At 40.4% G+C, this 21511-nt stretch overlaps 2 protein-coding genes across 2 annotated transcripts; both read left to right on the top strand.

Annotated features, from left to right (window-relative positions):
- Positions 1-1533: 1533 nt before the first annotated feature.
- On the top strand, positions 1534-8854 carry il2rb (interleukin 2 receptor, beta). Its single transcript, XM_083976663.1, has 10 exons — positions 1534-1747; positions 2625-2719; positions 2874-3006; positions 3115-3181; positions 3765-3858; positions 4001-4146; positions 4505-4673; positions 4901-5003; positions 5086-5164; positions 6387-8854. The coding sequence occupies exons 1-10, from the start codon at positions 1743-1745 to the stop codon at positions 7155-7157; spliced, it is 1662 nt and encodes a 553-aa protein (XP_083832789.1). The 5' UTR covers positions 1534-1742; the 3' UTR covers positions 7158-8854.
- A 4479-nt stretch (positions 8855-13333) lies between these two features.
- Positions 13334-18332, top strand: LOC310989388 (complement C1q tumor necrosis factor-related protein 6-like). The gene is made up of 3 exons (XM_083976425.1): positions 13334-13627; positions 16069-16272; positions 17052-18332. The coding sequence occupies exons 2-3, from the start codon at positions 16077-16079 to the stop codon at positions 17600-17602; spliced, it is 747 nt and encodes a 248-aa protein (XP_083832551.1). The 5' UTR covers positions 13334-13627; positions 16069-16076; the 3' UTR covers positions 17603-18332.
- The last annotated feature ends 3179 nt before the right edge of the window (positions 18333-21511 follow it).

Raw genomic sequence — 21511 nt, forward strand, 5'->3', positions numbered from 1 at the left:
TTTGACATGTCTTCTGCATGGAATATTTTAATTGATTAAAATCTCCACAGAATCGACCACCACTATCATGGACAAAGCACAATAGAGACAGTATAAAAACTACTGGTGTGGGCAGAGCGGGTTGTGATCTACTTTTTAATCGTATTAATATTTGGCTCAGACCCTCCCCCTGACCTGGAAAATATTGCAACACTCGCAACTATTTTTTTCTCAACTCAGCTCAGATTGCAAGCTCAGTATATTAATTTGTGAAGATTTTATATATATATAAAATATAACTACTAAATAGATCTCAACCACTGAATAAGAGTATGAGTGTTTTTTTTGTTTTGTTTTGTTTTTGGACAAACTTCCACTAGCTTGGAAAAGTTGAAAAGACATTTATTAAACAAAGTGTATAAAAAAACATCTTCAAATAATCCCTTATATATTAGGAATTTAACTCTGACTCTGTCTTAAATTTGAGGTCTAACAAGCTTACTATGATTATGTATCTAACGCTTTTCACAAATAAAAACCACAGAATCAGGGGCGGTGCGTGGCGCAGTGGTTAAAGCGGCCACCCCATGTAGAGGCTACAGTCCTCAATTCAGGCGTCCCCGGTCCGAATTCCGCGTTGGGCAGACCTTTCCTGCATGTCATTCCCCCTCTCTCTGCCTCCCCCTTTCCTGTCTATCTCACTATGCACTATCAAATTAAAAACGGCAAAAAAGCCCCAAAAAATATACTTAAAAAAAAAAAACACAGAATCAAGTGAATGACACCTAAATGGCTGAACAGTTGAGTTTTTAGTTGCTTAGGGACGGACAATGAGAGGAAATCTTCTGAGGCCTGTGTCTAAAGGAATGAAATGTTCAATGACCTTTTTAGCGAGGAACAGACGGCTGCTAAGCTTTCAGCTGTCTTTCCTCTATAAAAGCACTGGGTAGTATACATACAGTAGTGTCTACTCTGCAGCGGTTGCGGCTGTAACAGCGGTGGTTTCGACGCTGTACAACTTTTTTCTTGTGTGATTGTTTGCATCTTAAATAAGCCCATGGTTCTAAATCTGGTCGCTTTAGCCTCTTTAATCCTCTTCGAATCTGCAGTTTAAGCAGAGTTTCATTGATATAAACCACTTCATAGAACAACTCACAAGTTTCCCTTTATACAACCCACTTTACGTTGTGATTGAAACAGGATGTGGTGTTGCTTTGTATTTCTTGTTTTCAGTACAATTATTACGTTTAAAGCCGTGACAGGGTCCAGGTATAGCTGCTGGCTGCTGCTGCTGTCGGTGGTGGTGGTGAGCAGGAGGGAGGCGCTGTGCTGAGAAGCCCCCGCTCAGTCCCCCCTCCTCCCCACTCTCTGTCTCTCTGTCTCTCTCATACAGCCACTCACAGCTTCAACAGGCTTCCTGTCAAGCCCCAGACATGGGCTGTGGTTACAAGTGGAAAATGTCACTGGGCATTTAAAAGAAGAAAGCAGGGTGAGAATGAGGAGAAGGAGGGATGAGTTGAGTGACAGTAAGAGAGAGAGAGAGAGAGAGAGAGAGAGAGAGAGAGAGAGAGAGAGAGAGAGAGAGAGAGAGAGAGAGAGAGAGAGAAGATTGCTTAAGGGAGTGAGATAGTGATGTGCGAGTAGAAAGAAGGGGGGACAGAAAGAGACAGAAGAAAAGGAAATCTAAACTTGTCTGACCAGAAGAGGAGACGACAATGTGTTTCCTCTCAGGGACCTCCTGCTGTCTTTACTGACCTAGACTGATGAGGTACCGTATATATTTTTTTTATTTTCAATCTTGTTAAAAAATAAACTAAGAATAGTAGTTCTTATAGTAAATAGTAGTTTATTATTATTTTTATATCGTTGCAGTATTTTGGGGTTGTATGGAATGTATGAATGTCCATCTTGCTTCATTGTTTACTTGTCAGGTGTTATGTAAGTTTTCTTATCAACTGCTGTTCTTAGGAACAAGTGTCTTTCTTTCCACTGTGAATTATTATTACGCAGTTACAATGACACATATGCGCCTTTCATGAAGTCACTGATAGTCCCACTCAGTTCAGGCGGAAAAAAAACAATGACTGATGACTCAAACTGGGCACAAAATGTGTGACTTAATAGGAAATATTCTCTACTTTGCTTCATACAATCAGGAATAATCATAATCTAAAGCCTGGTATATTTCATATATCGGTTCCATTTTATTGGCAGACATGTATGACCACATAAGATAAGATAAGTATGGTCTATGGCCAACAGGAAGCTGCGACAGTAAAACAGTCTATTCTCTGTCGTGCAGCAGCACAGGTGCCTGTGTTTTCAGTCGAGTTTCACTTATAACTGCTGCCTTGTCGAGATGACTAATTTGCTCACTGTGGATCTAGTATTGTTTTCTCACTCTCAGAAGTGTTCTGCTCTATGCTGATGATCATACAGTTTCAGAAAACAGTTAAAAACTTTTTTCTGAAAAAGTTTTCTGAAAATAAAAAGCATTATATGGAGGTGGAAACATAAATGCTTGTCCGTCAAGTTATCATAAAAAACAGCAATTTTCTTTAAGTTTCAGTTGCGTGTGTGAACATTTTCTTAATGTAAATCTACATTATATCTGATACATGTGTAATGATCCTCTCTGTCCACAGTCATATTGTGTCCATGGCCATGAAGAAGCAGTGGACCTCATTCATACTGGTTTTATTTTTGGCCCCCACAGCCCACCCTCAGATGGGGTCACAGGGTATGTTTTTTTTTTGTCTAATTAATACTTCAACCAGGTGAAAGCTACTCAACTGCATACAGAGATCATGAGTTCGACTGAATGTCCAGTGACATTGTTAATGAGTCTGTCCTTATCATTCTGTCTGTGTGTTGTTGTGTCTCTGGACCTTCAGGACTGTCCTGTGTGAATGACTTCATCAGCACCGTCAGCTGCACGTGGAACGGCACCGCAGTGGCTCCTGGTGTGGACTGTTGGGTCCAGGGTATCAAGGAGATCTTCGAAGGAGGGGGTTTCAAACCAATCCAGTAAGTTCTCACAGATGTTCTATTTGTTCTTGCTGGTCTAACACATATTTGCTTAATTTTCCATGAAGAAGATAATAAACATGCTTGTTCTGGTCTTTTTTCAACCAGCCGAAGCTGCAAGCTGAAACAACAGGGGGCTTCTCCTCCAGGCTGCAGCTTGGTCTTCGAAAATACTGTAAGTCACCACCGATATACCTGATTTCACTCAAAAGGGCATGTGAGCATGTCATCTTCTTTAATCCTTTCAAATCACTCTTTGATGTTAAATGATTTTCTGTTCAGCTGTGCCGTACATAAATGTTTTATATGACATACTGTGTCCCTATCTCAAGAGTAATGTGGGTGAATATCTGACCTACAAAGACATATATTATTATCACATATACTGTATACATCCCCTGGATAAATGAAGAATTTTTATAACATACCTTAATATTAAATACATTAATATCCAAATATCCAAATCATGTTGTGAGCATAATGTATATTTATACAGGCTTATTAAAACCACACACATATGAAAAAAGAAATTTGATTTACTTTACTTACATAACAACATAATATTCATATTTGTATGTGTTAAACATCTATGCCAAAATGATCCAGTTTCTTATAGGTTTCACTTACAATTTCATGCATATGTTTTACGCATATAAGTTAAATTATTAGTGCTATATATTTTTTTTTATAAATGAAAAACTCAATACATCAGTGTATTTATGTGCATCTATATATGTGTAATCTGTCCTCCCCCCCAGAAATTTGACTATTTTGAAATATTGCCCAGCATCAGTGTGATGTGTAACGACAGCGTGTTGGAGGTCTTGACAGAATATGAACCATGTAATCACGGTGAGAAGCTGTTACTTCTTCTGTTGTTATTTGACCAAATAGTCTGTCAGAAATCTGGTAAGAAAAGGTTTTTTTTAATAATTTTGCACTTTTTGTTTCCACATGTGGATTTGTTTGTGTGTGTGCATGTGTGTGTGTACAGTAAAACTGAATCCTCCAGACCTTCCCAATGCCAGCAGCACTGCTAATGAGACCTGGATATCCTGGAGTCCAGGCCGGCCTCTCTCTGTGTATATCGAGAACTTTGATTTCGAATTACAGATCAAACTAAAGGAACAGACATGGGAGGTTAGTGGCTATGCAGCTACTTTATAAAAACAAATAAAAAATGTTGACTATACTGCTAGATGAAGCCCCAGGGGATCAACATAGCCAGTAATATTCATCACCTTCAGTAGTTGTAGATGTATCTTAGTCCGGACCAATCATCATGTCCTCACAATATACGTTATATTATACTTTTACTAATTCATTTTGCAGTTTCACATTTTTCTTCTTTAATTCATTTTAAAAGTAACAAATATGAATACAGTAATGTTTTGCTAACAGCATCTCTTCATAAGTTTAACATTGTGCTACAACAATACAACAGCTGTGAAGATCAATCCTAATTTTGAAATTGTGCCAAATTTTAATCTATGCACAGGAAGTCACAACTTTGTTTGAACAAGAACAGCACCATAGAATAACTGATAAGAGGCGGAAGGGGCACAACCAGGTCAGGGTGAGAGTCAGGCCAAGCAAGCTCTGCTTGGGCGTCTGGAGTGACTGGAGTCCGACGGCATCTTGGCAGGACGCAGCCTCCCAGGATGAAGGTAACCAGGAGAAAACAAACCCATTTAACCTATTCTGAAATAGACGCTTGTTCTGTTCTTGTTTCCAAAATGATCCTGGACTTGGTAGAAAATTTAGTTGCGCAGTTTGGTTTTAACATCGTTGCCAAACACAGGCAGGAAAAGTAACACGTTGGATTGCTTCTATAAAGATTCTGGTGAGGGGAAATACCTGAATTTTACACATTGAGATGTCATTTCTGTTTCAGAGTGGTCTCCAGATCACACATCGCCGGTGATGCGGGCGGTGATGCTGAGCGTGGTTCTCTTTGTCGTGATTCTGGTCCTTTACATGAGTTGCCTGTGCAAGTGGTGAGCAAACTGTGGGGTTTGTGCGTGTCTTTGTATTTGCATGCAATGTCCCCAACATAATGGCTCTCTCCTGCTGTTCCAGGCGACCCGCGGTGAAGCCATTACCAAACCCTTCCAAATACTTCCCCACTCTCCACTCTGTCCACGGAGGAAACCTAAAAGTAAGCAGAAAAACATTAGGCTTTTTGCCTCTACAGTTTATCTTACCACATAGAACATTTTGACACATGGTTTAGAAACTGCAGCTGTTACCACAACATTTCGCGAACTATTTATACACACAGGTATCACAAGTATGCAGTATTCACGTGGTTTTCAACGTTCAGGTGTGGTGAAATGTTAACTTCAAATACAGTTTTTATGGGTTCTGTTGCTCTGTACATGCCTGGAAATCATTAATGTTCAATCAATATTTCGTATCAGTGAGTAGCAGCCGCAGTGAATGTAACCAATCAATGTCCTTGGAGAGCAGAAGCTGTTCTGAAGTTGTACAGCCAGACAGATGAGGGTCTCCAGTCTCAAAGTAAAAGACAACACATTAGTGCATCATGCAAGCATTTTTCTGATGTGGCCCCTCCTATCATTGTCTGTGCCTTTCAATTATACTGAAAAATAGATGTGTTTTATGATGTGAGAAGGGTGTGGTCATGGTTGGGTTGGGTTGGGTTTGGTTAAATTCTGTACTTTGTTAAGGTCAGGGAAACATCATCACTCTTTAGGTTAAAATAGCCGTGGTCATTATTACAATCATGAACATGTGCTTGATGTTATGAAAACTCTTCTGTGGCTCTGGTCAAAGTTTGAGTGAAACTATTAACCTGATGATGTTGTTAGAGTACAAACTTCTATTAAAAATGTTGTGTTACAAAAGGAATGAGTGTCATTTAATGTACAAGGGACGGAGCTTTGGAGCTTGGCTCATACTAGACTGTAAATGTTAGGATATTTCATTTTCTGCTGCTTCAATTTTGAGAATGCTTAAAAAAAGACTACTGCTTTAATTTTCCAATAAGCATAGTTCACGTGCATGTCTCCGTCAATTACCAAGTAGGATCCTGCTCACTTCACTCTCTCCAAGGCTGAATATAAAAGGAGGCTCTTAGGGGCCCATCAGCCACTGAATGACACTCTTAACTATTTTCAGTTTGCAGCTCTGGCAGAAATAACCTCACTTTCTGTTTACCACTGATTACCAGGAAAAAGAAGAACTGCAGCCACAATTTGTCCCAGATTTGACAATTGAATTTTCATACCACAAAAGAACGTGTTTCTTGGTTCGTCTGTTGCTTGTTTTTGATGCATTGCTGAGAGACAAACAAGCACAAAAACTCTCACATCATCAAGACCCAGTACTAACTAAATGTCATTTTCTTTTTCTCCTAGAAATGGCTGAATCCTTTGTCGGCTTCTGAATCATTCTTCACAGCTCAGCCGCATGACCACATCTCCCCGGTGGAGGTGTGTGAAAGCTGGGATGTTGTCCCTTCTACTTCTCCCTCCACCAGCTCCACCAGTGCTCTCCTTAATTTTAGGAGCTTCCCCTCTGCTGGCTCAGACACTAGTGGGGTTGTTGATAATTCCTCCTCCTCATCCTGCTTCTCCAACATGGGCTATTTCATGTCCGACGCCTCCAGCAGCTTAGCTGGACCTGACCCCGGTCCCGCCTACTTCTCCTATCAGGATGATTTCCACAATCTGCATAACAACCACAACCTCAGCCTCTCCCTCTGTCCTTCCCTCATCGCCTCTCGAGCCTACGAGAGCTTGAAGAGGGAGCCTCGGAGCCCAGACTCTGGCTTCGGTATCGGGCAGGAAGATGCAGAGGAGAAGAGAGATGAAATGGACACGGGTGTGGAAGAGACTTCAGATGGTCACCAGAGCTCAACTTTTCTTATCCTCCCTCTGCATCTTTCCTCCTGGGTGTGCCCTCCTACCTCTGCTCCAGCCCCTCCCCACCCTCCCAGTCTAATTCAGATATGCTCCGATATCCAAGAGGTGGATGATGAACCTGAGGAAGCTGCTGGTGAAAGCTATGCAGCATGGCCTGTGGCTGGTTCCATGTGCAGGTCTTCGTCAATGCCCGTCGAGACCTGTAAAACAGGCTATCTCACCCTCAAAGAGCTACAGACCACATTCAGCAATAAATCCATCTGAAACCATGCAGCATATATGAGGGAAATTAATCTGCGTTTTCATCATTTGGTGTGTATGTGTGCAGGTTTGATTCAGAGGAGTCATTGCATTTTTACAAATTCTATATATCGTGTTTCTACTTTAAGCCTGCATTTATTCATTTTAGTCACTTGGGGGCAGCAGAACAAGTTGATAACTGACCTTATAAAGTTGCTATAACTTGTGAGCTATAACAGGTGGAGCTGTGTTTCTACTCACCTGTTGAGCGCAAGTCTAAGATTCACTACCCCTTTTTAGCTCTGTTTTGGTCTCACTAACCCCCCAGGGAAGTGTCTGGCAATTTAGCTGCTAAAGTCTCCACTATGTTCACAAGCTAATTGCTAACTTTTTTCTTTACTGTGTGTGGTGTTGACCACATATTATACAGTGGGTTTAGCAGAGTTTTTTTTTTATTTTCACTGAATAACTGCTGCAGGAAACAACATTGATGAGAGCAGTGAGCGTGAACCAAAATAGTAAAGTAAAGCCAGAAAACAAAAACAATGAGCTGAAAGAGGCTAAAAAGGGGGGAAGCAAAGAGTCAGGTAATGTTTTTCAATGCACAAAACATTTCACGTTAAATGTAATCCTTTGATTATTTCTATACAAATGCTGATTTTTTTATATTATGTTTATAATTTCATATCATCCTAATCAGATAATGTAGCTTGATGGAAAGTGCTGCTTAGACAGAATTCATTCAAAACAAAACAAAAAACAATCTGACAAACCTCATTATCTCATTATTAGAGTTCAGCACCATCACTAACAATAGACCCAACCATTTAAGTTCCTGTTACATTTTGAAGTTATTGCTGAAACAAGTCAGAATTACTTTCATTTTGTTTGGTAAGAACAATGTGGGATGTGTCACAAAGAGATTAGACTAGCTATACATGAAGAACATCAATGAACAGTCTGACACATTACACTCAACGAACAACCTACTGTATAATAAAAACATTGAAAAAGTGTCAAGCTAAATCAGTAGAGGCGAGTGAGAATCAACCAGCTGTTTATAGACACTCTGTGTAGAGTGGTGTACAGTGTAGTGTCTCATTATTGCATCAGTGTAGTAGTGTGAGACTCCTTACAAGCATTTTTAGTTACTCAATACTCATTCTTTAGTTTCAGTGAGCTGTTTGGCATCAGTGTTCAAATACATAATAACATTGCAAAGCAAAGCATGAAAGTGGATATCACTTAACCTAACCCTTGCTACTGTCAGTTATTAATGATACCGTCTTTAAAAACACACAAAAATCTCGTTTTGGTTTGCTTTTTATTTCATTTTATTTTATTAACTTCTATCTTACGTAAAAAGAAGTATGTTAGAGTTCTTCAAACTACTACTAAAAGTCTTCATTTCTGCAGGTAGATCTAGAGACTCTGGAGAACTTGCAACAGTGTTTGAGAGTCAGCCCTAGAGAAGACAGTATAGTAGCCTATATGTTGTTTGTTATCGCTCACGCCATCAGCTGATGTTAAAGTGTGAGACTGACCAACTCTATGATGACGCATTACTGTAAAATTCATTGATTGTATCTATACTGAGTTACTGTTCAAAGAAAGGCAGCTGGTTTGCCGCTGATATTTTTGTGAGTCATTGTCATTTGTTTGAGCTTCATGCAAGATATCAAATCGTTGTTTCAGAATCATACTCCACCATAACATCTGCACTTGACATTGTATAACAGACGCAGAAAGATGTTTATTAAATGACTGTTCATTCTGCATTCATGTGAATCAATGAGGTCAGTGATAAACGTTGCTAATTTAGCTACTCTACATATGCAGTATATTTCCGTTGTGACATCTGTGCAGAGACCAAACACAAAATAAAAGCTCTGGTAGAAATGGGTCACCCTCTCACTTCCTGTGTTGTGTGGAATGAGGGCTGAGGGGTGGGCAATGTGCGCCGATGTGAAGAGTGTGAGAGACACCCTCAGTACTGTGTGTGTGTGTGTGTGTGTGTGTGTGTGTTGTTTTCAGTGTTTACATGTCCTGTCAGGTGGTCCTGGTGGTGTGTGTGTGTGTGCGTGTGTGTTTGTGTGAGAGTGAGTGAGCGTGTGTATTAGAATGTGGTTTGACATTTAACTTTGACACAGCCAGCAACATCCGTTCACCTCACAGAGAATTTACAATATTTAGCCATGTCGGTAAAAAACCACACAAGATGTTGCTTTTCATCAGTGCTTCTACAATTGTTTCTTTCTATTTCACAACAAGTAAAAACGTTAACCTTCATACCCAAATGATGTCAAGCTGTTTCACTGAATTGCACTCAAAAGAGAACACGCTTTTGTACATCTGCTCAGAGTTAACGTGTTACTCAGAACCTAGTTGTCAGCCTTTAAATTGAAAAATGAGGCAATCTCGGCATTCTTCATCTAATTGTGCTCACTTAATCTTCACAGGATAGGAAAATGAGTCTTGCACGCACTATTCAAACTGTCACAATTATAAATAATATGATTCAAAGGATGCATATATTATTTATAATCAAAATTAGAAGTAGAGTTCAAACAGAGCATGTCTGTAGTAGTTTGGATAATGTCTCAACAATTACATAAAACAGCACTAGGTCAAAACAAATTATTGTGTATCATTGGTGACCAAAAGGATTTCTTCCACTCAATTCTAGGTAATTCTTACCAAGTATTGACTCTGTGCTTTGTTAATTTAATTGTTTTGTTCGTATCCCCCAGCAGATTGAAACATATCTGATGTACTGTGTTGAGTCCACCACTAGGTGACTCTTCTTCCTCTCGTTTTTGCTCCTTTAGGATACACAACCAGAAAATCACTGGCATCTCTTACAGTAACGTTTATTAGCTCTGCTCTGTTTTTCGGGTGTCAAGGAAGCTTTTAGAGAGAAAGAGCTAAGAGAAAGAGAGCGAAAAAGAGAGAAAATACCCTGTTACAGTAATTTAGCTGAAAGCTTCAGAGTTTGTTTTGGATTCAACCCACAGTGAAATGGGAGGATGTGAGGTCAGGCTGACCGTGAGGAGTACAGACAGATACTGTTGCTATCAGAGGGAGAAGACGCCAGATCAGTGTGAGAAGCAGTTACCCAAAGTAACAGGAACAGATCCAGGAGCTTACATTTTATGTGTGTGTGTGTGTGTGTGTGTGTGTGTGTGTGTGTGTGTGTGTGTGTGTGTGTGTGTGTGTGTGTGTGTGTGTGTGTGTGTGTGTGTGTGTGTGTGTGTGTGTGTGTGTGTGTGTGTGTGTGTGTGTGTGTGTACAGTGCTGTGAAAAAGTATCGTTCCTGATTTCTTTATCTCTTTTTTGCATATTTGTCACACTTCAGTGTTGAAGATCATCAAACAAAGTTGAATATTTAGATAGATAGATAGATAGATAGATAGATAGATAGATAGATAGATAGATAGATAGATAGATAGATAGATAGATAGATAGATAGATAGATAGATAGATAGATAGATAGATAGATAGATAGATAGATAGATAGATAGATAGAACCCAAAACACATACATTGACAGCAAACATGCCACATACAGAAACAATGCAATAATAAAAAGAAACAAACCACAAAAACAAATGCATCAGAAAACAACAGAGCATAACCACACAACACAACAAGTGGGCCTAGGCGTGTTTACTGTGTTATCTGTTACTCTTTCATAATATTGCAGAAAAAATGTACTATGCACATACTAATCTCATATTTGACACTCAATAAAATGATGTAGTTGTAGGCTCTTGTCAGCCACCATCATTATGGGGTGGATTATTTCTCAGCTTGGCACAAGGTTGTAAGGAAACAGCAGAGATAAAAATCTCATATATTATCCCCCTGAGAAGGGAAGGATGCAAAAGGTGTTGAACTCTAGTGGCTGCTTGAGGTATTTAGAAATTGTTACACAGAGCTGACCACCCATTTCATTTCCCCTATGTCCAGTCTAAAACAAAGACGTGTGAGGCATCTCCATCTTTTCATTTCACAAAGTACATGACTTGATATATTTCCTAATTTCCAACTGCAAAATTAAAAAAAAACTTCCTGCCCCATCTACAAAATACATAAATAAATAAAATTAGAAAAAAAAAATACAATCCATTTAGCTCTTCTCTCTACAGAGAGTTTTTTTTTTAAATGTGGCACAGCAGGAACTTTTATCCTATCTTTAGTCGTTGTGCTCGTAAATTAGATTACTGCCTTAAACTTGCTACGTGGTAATGAAATGTGCACATGCAGAGAAGACGTTTTAACTATAAAACCTGTTATTCAACCAGCTTGAGAACCAGCTGTCCATGTTCTTTATCTTCCCTTAGCTTAACCACAAGAACGCTTTGACGTCTGAAGTTTCCGCTCACCTCTGTCATCCAAATTTGAATGCAATTCCCCATACTTATGTCGACCACTAACAATGTGTTTTGGGGAAAAAATGTGAGTGGGATTGTTGGAGTCAAAAAACAAAAAACACAGCCTAGGGCCACAAAGTCAGTTTTATGAGCAGTTATAGCCTACCGTGATCAGTAAATCACCACACCCAGGTGTAGCAGCAAATGATTCACCTGGGTTCAGAGAGAGGAGAAGGATGGCTCCAGACAGGTTCAATGATATGTTGTGTGAGAGATGATGGAGCTGAAGTTGATACCAAACACAGAGATGAGTCAGACTCCTGATTTAAGAGTACCTTATAGGCTACTAGCTGAGAAATCACCAGGTCAGGATTAGCAGACAGAGTTACAAGCTGCACTGGGAAATGAGAGTCTGATTTCAAAAAACAGAAGATAGCAAATAAAAACGGGAAACAGCACCATGTAGTCTACATAAGTGGTTTCAAATACGTCTCATAATGGTTTACATTGGCTAGAGAAACAGAGGAATGTTCTTCTTATGTAATGGTAAAACAGTCTATGAAACCTGAACCCGGGACCCACAGGCGATAATGTTCAACAGCTGTGCTCACGCTACACGTGCACACAAATCCTGCCCCACGCCGCCACTTGTTCTCTGGCTGTGGTACACACAACATTATAATTGTCATTATTAAGTGGTTAGTGTGTCTGTATTAAGCGGTGGACAAGTGTATAATGGTGGCCGGATCACAGAGGTTTAACAAGATGTTAAGAAGGGTGTTTTGTGAAATAGTGGACAGTTTAACCACTGCAGCGCTTTTAAAGTAAATTAGTCACTCCTCAGCTGTGCTAATAGTTTATAGTCAAGTAATGTGCTTCAAGAAATTGTTTTACATTTTGGAAAACACCACACTTGTTTTATCGCTAAGCGTTTCGTAAGGGGATTTACAGGCCTTCAAGTCAGCATACCATGCACAGCCACTTAGCTTAGCATAAAGCACAGAAACTATTTTTTCCTCAAAGACAAGCTAATCTGAAGAAAGAGAAGAAGCATGTTCCCAAAAATGTCCAATTTTTCCTTAAACAAATCAGACAAATGAATTTAGCTTAAAAGATGACACCATTAAAAGCTCTAAGAGTATTACTATATTGCTCCATAGCCATTGTTAGCACTGACACCTGTTGCCAAATCAATGATTCATCCAGCATTGCATCAAACAAGATACAAGTGCTACTCCTTCAGCACAGCCAATACTCAACAGTGACTACTAGGCTATAGGGTTTGGGGCTAGCTCCTAGCTCTCGACAAGTAGCCTAAATGTTAACCAGCCTACCCTACCTACATTTATAAATATCTGTTTTACTTTGGCTCATTAGATTCTTCGGGTTTGTTAGGAGCGTGTGATGTGTAGACACCTGATACGATTTGTGTGGGGAAAAAGTCATTTTGGGGGAACATGATGTGATGGTCTGACACCTGCTGCACCAACACACACCCTCCCTGTCTCCTTATTCCTCCTGTCCTTAGTGCTTTTCTTAGTTTATCCTCCAACCCCTTCTCTCATTGTCACATCCCCCTCCTCAACACAGAACAGGAAACTGACCCAGATCTGGAAATATGTAGTGCCCCAAAAACCCCTCCCAACCCAGACTCTATTTCAAATTGCTCTCCTGCTTTCTAGTCTCTCTCTCTCTCTCTCTCTCTCTCTCTCTCTCTCTCTCTCTCTCTCTCTCTCTCTCTCTCTCTCTCTCTCTCTCTCTCTCTCTCTCTCCTTGCAGCTGCAGCAGATGGGGGGTATGGAGGAATTCAGCACAGCGGAAACACAGACCCAGGGGCAAATGAACAGGACTTTCCTTAAGTTTATAAATAGATCCGTCCAGGCGTTTGAGAATTGCTCACTACATACATTTTGCCTGTAGCAACAAACCCTGGAGTTTACAGTCAGATAGGTGGACAGACACTTGTTGCCAGAGTCTCCATGAAACTAGGAGGGATTAATAGGAAACATCTTAAAACTGCCGAGACAGAGAGAGGGAGAGAGGGCTGCCGACTCAGGACCGACTCTCTCCTCCGCCCTGCGCCTCCTCAGTGGACTGAAGCAGCTGCAGCGACGTCAACGAGGTGAGATTCATTCAGATACAAATCTCAGATACCAGCTGTTGAGCGCTTGGTGCATGAGCACAGACAGGGAGCCTTTTTTTAAGCTGTGAACTTGATTCAGAATCTGTAGCAAGCTCCAAAGCTGCACTAGTCTACAAACAGGTTTGTAAAGCAGAATATCTATAGAAATCTGCAAAATGCAAACATTAGTCACATTGTTTTCATTGCTGCATCTCATGGAATATCCCTGCTTGTTTTGACTAGGACTTTTAAGGGTTACTGTAAAACAATGGTTGATAAGATGTGTCATTTCAAACAAGTCAAAATACTTCAGATGCCAGCAGACAGAATAAATGTGATTTAGTGTTGGATATATTGTCTATTTGATGTACAAGTTTCCAGTTCAAGTAGAGTTTTCCACACACAAAAAAAACTGTTATATAATATCCCAGGTCAGTGTATGAGCCACATCAGATACTGAATAATCATCTGTGGCTCAGTCTGTAAATCCCAGCAGAACTTAACACAAGAAGCAGATTTCCCTTAAAGATAAAGTGGAGAGAGAAAACATCCCCAGGACCAATGATAATATTTTTTTTACTGAATTCACTGGGCAGCTGAGAAACTTGGAAATTCACACACATGCTGTTATTGCACACAGTTTTATGATTGTGGTGAATACAGTTAAGACCTCCAGATGAATACAGAAATTAATCTAAGTACATAACAAATCCAAACAGCTCCTCCAATTTTAAATAGAGAGAGGAAACGGTGTAAGGCAGTGACCCTGAACCTCTCTTACATGGGAGCCAAACACCCAGTCTTGAAAGAGATACAATATGACTGCCATCAATGTCTGGGAGTGCGTGTTTTGTGTCTCCTTGCACAAATATTAGGAGTCACTTCAAACAAACAGGACAGCAACTGGAGCCACTGGTTGAATGTCCTCTGTTTCTATGCTCCTAACACAATTGTAGAAAAAACACATACTTCAGTGTTACCAAGACTCACAGACACCCCCCCAAATTTTTTATTTTATTTTTTTCCTTTTTTTTCATAATGGAAAACATGTCATCATAAATGTTTTAAACATTTATAATCTCTCTCTCTCTCTCTGTTTGTGTGTTTTACTAAACATCAGTCATGTATGCAGGATGCAACCCTCAGTATGGATGCAGCTGTCCAATGTAAACACAGCAGCACACAGTGTTCCCGTGACAGTACACAGACACTGACTGATCACTGCAGTCTGGCAGACGGCCACGACTTTTCCACAGAAACATTCTCAGCTCAGCTGTTTGGCCTGAAAAAAAAAGGCCACTCCTCTGATGAATGGCGGGGTGTCGGCAGGGTCGTTATTCTGGTGGCCCCACCTTCAAAATTAGGTCATTTTCTTGACTTCTGGGGTTTGGATTACGGAGAACATTAGTCTTGGAGGAACCATTTGACTCAATTGTCAGCGTCAGCTCTGTGCAAAAGTATGTATGGAAATTTTCTGGAGCAGTTCATTTAAACAACCAGTGACATGTCACTCACAATGCAGTCCACTTTCAATATTTTCACTGGCTCATGGTTCAAGATTCCTCGTCCTCTTTTCCACTGCTCTGGGAATTACATCTACAACCCAAAATGATCTGAATTTCTGAGCAGCTGCTGAACACATCATATTTCAGCTATGTTACATAAACTGAATGGAGTGACTTATAAGTAGTGGGGCAGCTAGCTTTTTCACATTGATTTATGTGAGCTAATGATATTGGTATTGATTATTAAATGTTGTGGAACACCAGGTCAAATAGCATCCTTTGCTTCAAGTGGGAGAACTTCATCACGTCGCTACTCTAATTCCCCGGATAAGCATGTCGTGGAATACCTATCACACTGAGTCTCTGCTATGTCGGCTATTTTACAGTAATGACAGCGTTCACCTTGACTAGTTTGACCAAAACCAGTTCTGTGATACTAGCTCGCATAGCAGTGTCTCTGCATCCATCCTTACTGTAGCCTAAAGGAATGCAAACACGTCAGAGCATTTCCCTTTCCATGTTTAGCAGAATAATATAGGTTGCTTTTGGACCGTTGTCTAACAAAGGCACAGTACTATGAAAATAGATAGATAGATAGATAGATAGATAGATAGATAGATAGATAGATAGATAGATAGATAGATAGATAGATAGATAGATAGATAGATAGATAGATAGATAGATAGATAGATAGATACTTTATAGTCCCCCTGGGGGGAAATTTGGCTTGGCCACAATGCCGCCAGACCCATCAACCACATAAAAAAACGCCATAGAAAGCCCACAATAAGATTTACAAGACTGATCAACTTGCAGATGGTTTCAGTGAAGTCGGCTGTAAAGTAAAAGTCACCAGGATCCAGATGTGTTCAAACACAAAGCTAAGACTTGGAGGTCCTTCCAATCATTTGATTATCATCTGTTATTACTCTTTAGGCACAGCCATGTTGGGTGTCCTTCTCCTTCTGTCCCTCTCCTCCCTGGTGGACTTGGTGCCTCCCCCAAGAGCTTCACCTGCCCCCTGCAAGCGCTGCTGTGATGACCTGGAACCAGCAGAGGGCAGTGGAGACCAGCCATCCGTAGGGGGATTCAGCTATGTGCCAGAAGTCCGCACCTACATCAACATGACAATCCTTAAAGGTAACTCAAAGGACAGACTGCTGTAGGCATTCGTATGTATTGGATCTAGAAGGTTTCAAGAACTTTACAGAAAAACATTCTAGTTTACTTTCCCCAAAAGTTTAAAGTCAGCACAAGAGATTGTAAACTGTACTGGCACAAAGTCATGTCACTGAACATAGCACACTCACTATAGACTGTTTGGGATAAACAGAGCAGTTTCCAAACTATGAGCTCCAGTTTTGAAATGGAAAAAAAAAATCTAGCACAGAGTCCTGATTGTTAAACTTGTAGAACAATGTGCCAGTAAGTAAAAAAAAGTCAGCTCCTTCCCGAGACATGAACTCATCTGGGTCATTGGACACCAAACTCAACTCCACATCAGGTCCAGTGTGTCTGTGTGTTTGGTTCAGTTCATGTGGTTTAAAGGGATAGTTCACCCAAAATCCAAATTTCACTCATTACTCACCCTCATGTCGACTAAGGGCTGTGAGAATTTTCAGAGTCCTCCGTGCCTTCTCTGAGTTACAGGGGGGGGGGGGGGGGGTATCCATTCACAACCATTATATGGACAAATACTGCTGCGTGGACCCCCCTGTTTTCTCACAGCTCCTAGTTGACATGAGGGTGAGTAGATAATGAGTGAAATTTGAATTTTGGGTGAACTATCCCTTTAAAGAAAGTTAAGATGGCCCAAGAAAACACCTGTTAAATGGATTGGGGTTGATGTACCTTTAGTGACCAAGTATCATTTCTGTCTTTTGTAAGCTTCTAAGTATGACTAATATCACTCTGTGTAGGTGACAAAGGAGATCGTGGCGACAGAGGGACGCCAGGTAAAACTGGACAAGAAGGCCCCCCAGGCCCAATGGGACCTGTTGGCCAAGACGGCGCTAAGGGTCAGGCAGGTCCTCCAGGAGACCCATGCAAAGTGCAATACTCCGCCTTCTCTGTTGGTCGTCGCAAATCACTCCACAGCCTGGAGTCCTACCAGGTGCTGGTGTTTGACACGGTCTTCGTCAATCAACAAGGCCACTTCGACATGTTCAGCGGGAAGTTCCTCTGCCAAGTCCCAGGGATCTACTTCTTCAACGTCAACATTCACACATGGAACTTCAAGGAGACATATCTGCACATCATACGGAACGACAAAGAGCAGGCCATCGTGTACGCCCAGCCCAGTGACCGCTCCATCATGCAGAGTCAGAGCCTGATGCTGGAGCTGGAGCTGGACGACGAGGTCTGGGTCCGACTCTACAAGAGGGAGAGGGAGAATGCAATTTACAGCGATGATGTAGATGTCTATATCACTTTCAATGGGTACCTCATCAAAGCAAACACAGAGGACTAATGAAGAAGAGAGGGAAGACAAACTGAGGATGTGACTGTTGAGCAAACGAATGTCTTCCTTGAATTTTTTTCAATTCAATTCAATTTTTTTTTTTTTTTGAAAAAAGATGTTCAACATACTTCATCCTTGGTGCCAGAATCACAGTTATTGTAGCAGAATCAGTGATACCTTTTTATGAAGTAAACTTAATACACTCACCGCCCCAAAGGAAAAGTGTCAGAATTTGTGGATTCATTTTGTATATTTGTCTGATTAGATATCACAACAACAAGAAGGATTCTTGCATTTCCCATTCCACAGGGTAATAAGACTATTAATTTTAAACAAGGACATAATTTGTTATCTGTTTCTTTTAATGGCAGAAAATGAAAACTGAGAGATGGCTTATATTTAGTGTTGCCAGAAAGTAATTGATGATTTATGCAGCATAGGGAAAGAAAAAGTACACTTGAAAAGTTAACATTCGTGTGGTGCTAAAATATGGTGCTAACTCAACTTTTGTAAATGGCATCTTTGACTTGAGTTTTGTAAAACTGTACTTGAATGGTTTGTGTTTCACAAATTTGCCAGATGGTGCTGATCATATTTGTCGTAGGCTATTAAGTTAGAAATATATCTGGTGACTGTGACCCATGAGCCTGAGGGTCAAAACACAACATGAAACACAAAAACAATTCTGATGGGTCAAAGACAACACGTCTTGTATGTTACAAGACAAAATCTAGAGAGTTTATTCGGTAACACTTTATTTTAAGGGGTCCTTGTTCCTGTGTATCTACCTAATTAATTACAGTGTAATTACCTATGTAACCGTATGTAATAACATGTACTTACATTGTAAATACATAGTGTATTTTCGTGTACTTACAGGTCCTTGTTACACTTGTAATAAGAAATGCTTGTGCAAAGAGAGAGGCCACTTTGGCATTTCTTATTACAAGTGTAACAAGGACCTGTAAGTACACGAAAATACACTATGTATTTACAATGTAAGTACATGTTATTACATACGGTTACATAGGTAATTACACTGTAATTAATTAGGTAGATACACAGGAACAAGGACCCCTTAAAATAAAGTGTTACCGTTTATTCAATGGATCTGATGATTAATGTTGTTGGGCACCCTAAACTCTATGATTTGGTGACTGATTGTGTTGCCAGGCAACATTTGTTTACTTATCACTAATAACTAGCCTAGTGATAAAAAAAAATAAAATAAAACTAACCTTGAAACCTGCAGAAATTTTGTTTGGTCATTTGTGGGAAGCAGAAATTCGTTTTCAAGTTGATACTTTGAACCTGGCATAAATTTGAAGATGTATTCTGGTCAAGTGTAAATCAAACAACACACTCAAGTGTTGGACTGAGGGGTTTCCTGAAAAGTTACCGCTTTGGACATACATGGTTTATGTCAGACAGTGACGATATATCATCTGGGGGTCCGAGGAGAGTCCAACGCAGAAGTTTGGTTGAAATTGGGTCAGTGGTTTTGGAGAAAATGGCGAAAGACCCCTCCAGCAAATGCAAAACATTTCTAGCCCCCGGGGGTGTCGAAAATTGCCAAAAATTCAAGTTTCTCAAAACTCTAATATATCATCTGGGGGGCCGAGGGGAGTCCAACGCAGAAGGTTTGGTTGAAATCGGGCTGGTGGTTTTGGGGAAAATGACCAAAAACCACACAGGCGATTTTCAAAATTTTTAACCCAAGGCAGTGTCGGAAATTTGACAAAAATTTGGCCCAAAATTCAAATTTCTCCAAACTCGAATATATCATCTGGGGGGCCGAGGGAAGTCCAACGCAGAAGGTTTGGTTGAAATCGGGCCGGTGGTTTTGGAGAAAATGACCAAAAACCACACAGGCGATTTTCAAAATTTTTAACCCCCGGGGGTGATGAATTTTTTTTTTTTTTTTCACCAAAAGTTTAAATTTCTTCAAATTTCTCCAAAAACTCAGGTATATCATCTTGGGGGCTGAGGGGAGTCCAACGCAGAAGGTTTGGTTGAAATCGGGCCAGTGATTTTGGAGAAAATGACCAAAAGCCACACAGGCGATTTTCAAAATGTTTTAACCCCCAAGTGTTGAAAAAGTTTTATTTGACCAAAAATCAAATTTCTTCAAATTTCTCCAAATTCAAATATCATCTGGGGGGGCGAGGGGAGTCCAACGCAGGTTTGGTTGAAATCAGGCCAGTGGTTTTGGAGAAAGTGACCGAGGCAATTTTCAAATTTTTTTAACCCCCACGGGTGTCGAGTTGTTTTTTTGTTTTTTTTTACCAAAATTCGAATTTCTTCAAATTTCTCCAAATTCAAATATATCATCTGGGGGGCCGAGGGGAGTCCAATGCAGAAGGTTTGGTTGAAATCGGGCCAGTGATTTTGGAGAAAATTACCAAAAACCACACGGGAGACCTTCAGAGAGCTCGTCCAATCGAGACGAGCTCTCTGAAGAGTCACCTGCACCAACCAAGCCTGTGATTTTACTGAAAAACGTCATCAAACTACATCTCCTCAGGTACAGCACACAGCTCTGAGTAGAAAACACTCCTGAGCTCCATCCAGCTGCACACACACCTCTACATGACACACACAGAGCACATAGTATGTTAAAAGGATCCATAGAAAGTGTGTTGCAGTGGGTCGACTGACAGAGCTAGATGTGTGACATACCTTTTCACCACAAGAGGGCAGTACAGCTTGTCCGCTCAACTATTGAACTTTATTATTATTGCTTGGGAGCAATGAAACCAAGTTTAGCAGCTGTCAGTGCTGGCAGAACAAAGGTGCAAAAGGCAGGAGTGCAGTGCAAGAAATATCAGTTACACAACAAATAGACAGAACTAAAATAAAAATAGATTTTTGAAAAAATACAAAAAAAAGACTAAAAATAGTGTCCGAAATCACCCCCTAACCACTATATAGTGCACTATATAGTGACCACGCCATTTTGTAGTGGTGTCCGAATGTTTAGTGATTATTAATATTCACTATATAGTGCACTGAATCTATCCCACAATCCACCGCGGAATGTAGTGAGCATCCGATGGTCACTAACCGGAGCAAGATATCCCATCATGCATTGCTAGACGCATTCAAGAAACGAAAAGAAGAAGAAGAAGAAGAAGAAGAAGACGCATTCAAGAGAGAATGGCGGACGGGCGTGAGGAACATCTCTGTTACAAGTGTAAGTATTTTTTCCGTTTAACGTTTGATTCCGAAGTTGAAAATAGTTTGTTAATATGCAATACTATTTAAAAAGTTACTGGGGGGCATGACGGGGTTACGCATTAAGCCATTACGGCATCAATCATGAGTAGGACCGAGCTCAGTACTACAGGTAATGCTATTTTTCCAGGTTAAGCTAGCGTAAAAATGGACTACAGCCTATTTTAATTAATAAGTAACGTTAGCGAAATTACACAAGTGTCAGATAAGCACGGGAGAAGATCGTTAATTTGTTTTAATTTCCCAGGGACCGACGACGATGTGGCAGCCCTCATCCGGCTGAGGAAAGCGAACGACCGGCTGTTCTCGGGGAAACGCTTCGCCTCCGCAGCCGGTTGGGAGTGAGTAAACGTAACGGCTTCGTCCGAAATCATCATGAGTCATCATTGTGTCATATTCTTGTTAAGTTGTAACGTTATCTTATTAAGATGAAAACTGAACACAACTGTAAAATGACACAGACTTTTGACGAAATTACTGTTTAAATTACTCATGGTTAAATTACTTATCAGCATTTGACACTGACAGCATTAATGATAGGTTAATTGTTGTTGTTTTTCATCCTGTACTTGTTATTGCATTTTGTAGAGCTGTTCTGAAAGAAATGGGGCTGACTGGGGTGGTGACTCCTGCCCGGGCAGCCAAGAAGTGGGAAAACCTTAAAAAGACCTACAAGGTTAGGAT

Source organism: Trachurus trachurus, assembly GCF_905171665.1.
Source record: "Trachurus trachurus genome assembly, chromosome: 8".
Lineage (NCBI taxonomy): Eukaryota > Metazoa > Chordata > Actinopteri > Carangiformes > Carangidae > Trachurus > Trachurus trachurus.

Excerpts from the sequence above, each read along its gene's own strand:
- LOC310989388 (XM_083976425.1), top strand. The coding sequence starts at position 16,077 with ATGTTGGGTGTCCTTCTCCTTCTGTCCCTCTCCTCCCTGGTGGACTTG. Across the intron at positions 16,273-17,051 it reads CAACATGACAATCCTTAAAG|GTGACAAAGGAGATCGTGGC; the intron begins GTAACTCAAAGG and ends CACTCTGTGTAG.
- il2rb (XM_083976663.1), top strand. Across the intron at positions 3,007-3,114 it reads GGGGGTTTCAAACCAATCCA|CCGAAGCTGCAAGCTGAAAC; the intron begins GTAAGTTCTCAC and ends TTTTTCAACCAG. Across the intron at positions 5,165-6,386 it reads TCCACGGAGGAAACCTAAAA|AAATGGCTGAATCCTTTGTC; the intron begins GTAAGCAGAAAA and ends TTTTTCTCCTAG.